The sequence below is a fragment of the Galeopterus variegatus genome, unplaced genomic scaffold (genome assembly GCF_000696425.1).
Source record: "Galeopterus variegatus unplaced genomic scaffold, G_variegatus-3.0.2 Scaffold1289, whole genome shotgun sequence".
In the NCBI taxonomy this organism is placed as follows: domain Eukaryota; kingdom Metazoa; phylum Chordata; class Mammalia; order Dermoptera; family Cynocephalidae; genus Galeopterus; species Galeopterus variegatus.
This window is the reverse complement of record NW_007727400.1, coordinates 355,067-361,485: the sequence shown is the minus strand read 5'-3', so window position 1 is coordinate 361,485 and position 6,419 is coordinate 355,067. Positions and strand designations below refer to the sequence as shown.

Sequence of the window (6,419 nt, the reverse complement as noted above, 5' to 3'; positions counted from 1 at the left end):
TGTCCCCCCCCCCCCCCCCCCCCCCCGTGTCCGGCAACGGATCGCAACGCTCAGTGTCGCGCCCGGACCGGACCGGGACCAGCAACGGGATCGCAACCGTCAGTGTTGCACCCGCACCTCGCTCAGCCAGTGAGCGGGAACCGGTCTGTATGTGGGATCCGAACCCTCGGGCGGGAGCGCTGCCGCACTCCCAAGCGGCGCACTGTAGCAGTGCGCCACTGGGCCGGCCCTTTTGTCAGTTTTTGAACATGAAAAAAAGATAAGAATTGAGGAAAACTGGTGGCACAGCTTTACATGTTAAATGGATTTTAAAAAACACTTGAAATAAAATGAGTATGTCACTTTGTATCGAAAAAGACTTAAGGTGTGCTTATGGAAGTGAAAGGTTTGCAGCTTATGAGTTTTTATGAAGTGGTGCAAAGAGTGTTATCTGTAATCAGACAGGAAGTTGTAACACCATATGTGGATGGGTGTGGCTCATAACACACAGACTGAATGAATTACGGTAGCTGGTAGGTTTTTGAAGTGTGTGTGGTTTGTGTATTCCTACGTGGCTTGGATCACTTGGGTGTAGTTTTCTTCATTCTCTTAGTGTTTCTTTGTGATAAATTGCGCATAGTAGGTATGAAATTTGTTATGCTCAAATTATGTTCTAATATATCAATCATGTTGCAATAAATTCACATTTTCAGAATAAGCCTTATAGCAGAACTCATCTATTTCAAAGTTAGTTTATTGCCTTCTGTTTACTTTGTCTGGGGAGCTTGATGTAGTTATTTCTCTTTATTGAAGGAGTTGCATGTTCTTTCACCAGAAGGCCCATTTGAGCAATCAAATTAGGATGTTTGGAACACTGACAGTTGTGGTATTATGGAAAAAACATGAGGCTTGGAGTTTAGATCTATTTTAAATCCTAGCTTTGCAACTTCAGTTGTCATCTTGAGGAAAGGTTTCTGAGTTTTTAACTTCATCTGTTTTAACTACAAAAGTATCTATCTCAATACTGTTGTAAATGTACTATAACTTTATTAGTTGATTTGTAAAGTTGTCATAGATTAGATAATACATAAATGTAAGGTTTTGTATACTACTTCATCAGAAATCTGGGCCCAAGGCTAGAATTCTGGAAAAATGTGTGAATGGACTTAATTTTGTTGAGAGATTGAGAAAATGAAGCCCTTTATTGGCACCCTATAAAATAATTGCAACTAAATATTATATAGCATTTTATTTTATATTGATTGTGGCTATCTTTTAGATTATTAAAAAGATGCTTTTTTATTTTTAAAGGGTTAGAAGATAAAGAACAAAATTTAACAAGAAGAGTCAGTACCTCAGATATTCTATCTGAAAAGGTAAGATACTGCTTTGTGGGATTGGATATCTCTGTAAGACTGATTCTTAGATTGCTTTAGTCTGTTATTTTGAAAGGGAAATTCTATTTACCTTGCTTTTTATTCACTTTCTTTCATCATTACTATAATCACATTTGGACATACGCCTCAAAGATAAGAAATTCCGGAAAGACATCTTGGAGTCTCTTTCCATTAGGTTCTGCATATTATACTTAATTGAAGTGTTATACATATCCATAGATGTTCTTTTTGTTCACTGTTTTTTTTTTTTTTTTTTTTTTTTTTTATTTATTTTATTTTAAAGATGACTGGTAAGGGGATCTTAACCCTTGAGTTGGTGTTGTCAGCACGATGCTCTCCCTAGTGAGCCAACTGGCCATCCCTATATAGGGATCTGAACCCATGGCCTTGGTGTTATCAGCACCACACTCTCCCGAGTGAGCCGTGGGCTGGCCCTACTGTTTGTTTTTTGAAACTGATTTCAATTTTGATCCAGAGATTTACTTTTCCTATTTTTTGTGGATTATCTATCCTGTGTGGGAAAGCTTGGGAGTTAGATCTTCACCTGGTATCAAATTCTAGCTCCTACTCTTATTAGCTGAGTGACCTTGTGTAAGCTATTTGGCCTTTGCTTGCCTCTTTTCTTTTCTGCAAAATGAGTTTAATGTCATCTGTTCTCTGGGTTGTTGTGAGCCATCAGTAGAATAAAGTAGAAGCATGAAGCACTGTATGTGATATGTAATAGGCAGTCAATAACCAAAGCTTTTTTTTGTTGCTGAGTTAGAGATCTGACGTAGCTGCGGTTTCTTCTATTGAGATTTCAGTTTGTTTTTATGAGTAGATTGAAATGATTCAAAGAGCCTGGGAGGTTTTGGCAAAATACATGGTACTGAATTTAGGGATGATAATACTGTCATGTGCTGCATAACAATGTTTGGGTCAACAGTAATGGACCACATGTATATATGACAGTGGCCCCAAAGGATTATAATGGAGCTGAAAAATTCCTATTATCTAATCACATAGCCATTGTAACATTACTCACATAGGAGCAATAGGGTATGCCATGTTACCTAGATGTGTAGTAGACTATACCATCTAGGTTTGTGTAAGTTTCCTGTATGATGTTTGAACAATGATGANGGCGCACTGTAGCAGTGCGCCACTGGGCCGGCCCTTTTGTCAGTTTTTGAACATGAAAAAAAGATAAGAATTGAGGAAAACTGGTGGCACAGCTTTACATGTTAAATGGATTTTAAAAAACACTTGAAATAAAATGAGTATGTCACTTTGTATCGAAAAAGACTTAAGGTGTGCTTATGGAAGTGAAAGGTTTGCAGCTTATGAGTTTTTATGAAGTGGTGCAAAGAGTGTTATCTGTAATCAGACAGGAAGTTGTAACACCATATGTGGATGGGTGTGGCTCATAACACACAGACTGAATGAATTACGGTAGCTGGTAGGTTTTTGAAGTGTGTGTGGTTTGTGTATTCCTACGTGGCTTGGATCACTTGGGTGTAGTTTTCTTCATTCTCTTAGTGTTTCTTTGTGATAAATTGCGCATAGTAGGTATGAAATTTGTTATGCTCAAATTATGTTCTAATATATCAATCATGTTGCAATAAATTCACATTTTCAGAATAAGCCTTATAGCAGAACTCATCTATTTCAAAGTTAGTTTATTGCCTTCTGTTTACTTTGTCTGGGGAGCTTGATGTAGTTATTTCTCTTTATTGAAGGAGTTGCATGTTCTTTCACCAGAAGGCCCATTTGAGCAATCAAATTAGGATGTTTGGAACACTGACAGTTGTGGTATTATGGAAAAAACATGAGGCTTGGAGTTTAGATCTATTTTAAATCCTAGCTTTGCAACTTCAGTTGTCATCTTGAGGAAAGGTTTCTGAGTTTTTAACTTCATCTGTTTTAACTACAAAAGTATCTATCTCAATACTGTTGTAAATGTACTATAACTTTATTAGTTGATTTGTAAAGTTGTCATAGATTAGATAATACATAAATGTAAGGTTTTGTATACTACTTCATCAGAAATCTGGGCCCAAGGCTAGAATTCTGGAAAAATGTGTGAATGGACTTAATTTTGTTGAGAGATTGAGAAAATGAAGCCCTTTATTGGCACCCTATAAAATAATTGCAACTAAATATTATATAGCATTTTATTTTATATTGATTGTGGCTATCTTTTAGATTATTAAAAAGATGCTTTTTTATTTTTAAAGGGTTAGAAGATAAAGAACAAAATTTAACAAGAAGAGTCAGTACCTCAGATATTCTATCTGAAAAGGTAAGATACTGCTTTGTGGGATTGGATATCTCTGTAAGACTGATTCTTAGATTGCTTTAGTCTGTTATTTTGAAAGGGAAATTCTATTTACCTTGCTTTTTATTCACTTTCTTTCATCATTACTATAATCACATTTGGACATACGCCTCAAAGATAAGAAATTCCGGAAAGACATCTTGGAGTCTCTTTCCATTAGGTTCTGCATATTATACTTAATTGAAGTGTTATACATATCCATAGATGTTCTTTTTGTTCACTGTTTTTTTTTTTTTTTTTTTTTTTTTTTAAAGATGATTGGTAAGGGGATCTTAACCCTTGAATTGGTGTTATCAGCACCACGCTCCCTGAAGTGAACCAACTGGCCATCCCTATATAGGGATCTGAACCCATGGCCTTGGTGTTATCAGCACCACGCTCCCTGAAGTGAACCAACTGGCCATCCCTATATAGGGATCTGAACCCATGGCCTTGGTGTTATCAGCACCACGCTCCCTGAAGTGAACCAACTGGCCATCCCTATATAGGGATCTGAACCCATGGCCTTGGTGTTATCAGCACCACGCTCCCTGAAGTGAACCAACTGGCCATCCCTATATAGGGATCTGAACCCATGGCCTTGGTGTTATCAGCACCACGCTCCCTGAAGTGAACCAACTGGCCATCCCTATATAGGGATCTGAACCCATGGCCTTGGTGTTATCAGCACCACGCTCCCTGAAGTGAACCAACTGGCCATCCCTATATAGGGATCTGAACCCATGGCCTTGGTGTTATCAGCACCACACTCTCCCGAGTGAGCCGTGGGCTGGCCCTACTGTTTGTTTTTTGAAACTGATTTCAATTTTGATCCAGAGATTTACTTTTCCTATTTTTTGTGGATTATCTATCCTGTGTGGGAAAGCTTGGGAGTTAGATCTTCACCTGGTATCAAATTCTAGCTCCTACTCTTATTAGCTGAGTGACCTTGTGTAAGCTATTTGGCCTTTGCTTGCCTCTTTTCTTTTCTGCAAAATGAGTTTAATGTCATCTGTTCTCTGGGTTGTTGTGAGCCATCAGTAGAATAAAGTAGAAGCATGAAGCACTGTATGTGATATGTAATAGGCAGTCAATAACCAAAGCTTTTTTTTGTTGCTGAGTTAGAGATCTGACGTAGCTGCGGTTTCTTCTATTGAGATTTCAGTTTGTTTTTATGAGTAGATTGAAATGATTCAAAGAGCCTGGGAGGTTTTGGCAAAATACATGGTACTGAATTTAGGGATGATAATACTGTCATGTGCTGCATAACAATGTTTGGGTCAACAGTAATGGACCACATGTATATATGACAGTGGCCCCAAAGGATTATAATGGAGCTGAAAAATTCCTATTATCTAATCACATAGCCATTGTAACATTACTCACATAGGAGCAATAGGGTATGCCATGTTACCTAGATGTGTAGTAGACTATACCATCTAGATTTGTGTAAGTTTCCTGTATGATGTTTGAACAATGATGAAGTCACCTGATGCATTTCTCTGAAGGTATCTCTGTCATTAAGTAACACATAACTGTATGACAGACACAGACACACATGTTTTTTAATATCCTCACAATAATTCTATGAAGTAAGTTGACATTAAATATGTATCATCAATGAAGTAAGATTCATTTGGGGAGATTAAGTGACTTGCCTAAAGTTACATAGGACTTAAGTGTCAGAGCAAGTAGTTGAATGAGGTTCTCTGACTCCTAGTTCAGTGCTTTTGCTGTTCAGGTAGCTGCTTCAAGTTGTGTGACAGAATCAGAGTTTGGTTTCTTATTTTTTCATTCCAAAAGGAGTAGTTGAAAAAGTAATCAAATAGTTTTAAGTCTCAGTGGGAAAGTCATGATAGCTTTATTTTAGTTAAACTCTCTAGATTGGTACTTTCTAATAGAATTTTCTACAGTAGCGAAAATATTCTATAGCTGCACTCTCTGATATGGTAGCTATGAGCTACATGTGGCTATTATGAACTTGAAATGTGATTAGTGTGGCTCAGGTATAAGTTTTTAAATTCAGTTTTAGTTCTAAATGGCCACATGTGGCTCACTGATAACCATATTGGACAGGATTTCAGTATCAAGCAATAGAATTTGATATGTGTAAATAAGTGATTTAGAATTAAAAAGAATCATGATGATGTTATTTTCTACTTATTTAGTCTGTCTCTTAACTCAAGATAATTTTTAAATATATTGCTTACATGTATTTCCCAGCAGTGAAAAGGGTAACTGTATCGTGGTATGGTTAAACTGAAGTACTAAAGTATATAATGGTATTTCAATTAGGGATTTATAGTAGTTCATATGAAGGTGAAACCGTTAGGTAGGATCCACTATTTTCTTTATGCTAAGAATAGAAATAATTTAATTGGATTTTAGAGAAAGTTTAATTATAATTTATTCACCTATAAGAACAAGTTATTAGGTAAGTGGGCCTTAACCTTTTAGAATCTTAGACTCTTCCCTCCCTGTTGGTATAGACGCATAAATGAAAAACATACAGTTTTGCATTTAACTTCAGGAATAGCGAGGCCAAAGGACACCTCCCTTCTCACCCCCCAACCCATAGACTCCAATTAAGAACTTCTGCTTAGGGAGCCTGACGTTTTCACTTGTATTTTAACTGAAATGTGGAGAATAGATTAATTGTTCAAATTATCTCAAGAAAGATAGAATGAAAAAATTAAGAAGTTATTTCAATTGGAAGAAAGTTCTCAAACGTCTGCTTTTAACATATA

At 36.8% G+C, this 6,419-nt stretch overlaps 1 protein-coding gene across 1 annotated transcript in view; it reads left to right on the top strand.

Annotated features, from left to right (window-relative positions):
• Positions 1 to 6,419, top strand: part of ZFC3H1 (zinc finger, C3H1-type containing) — a 61,584-nt gene that overhangs the window by 15,753 nt on the left and 39,412 nt on the right. The window contains exon 3 of the mRNA XM_008576106.1: positions 1,291 to 1,355. Coding sequence (XP_008574328.1) covers positions 1,291 to 1,355 — 65 coding nt within the window. The remainder of the gene's footprint in view (positions 1 to 1,290; positions 1,356 to 6,419) is intronic.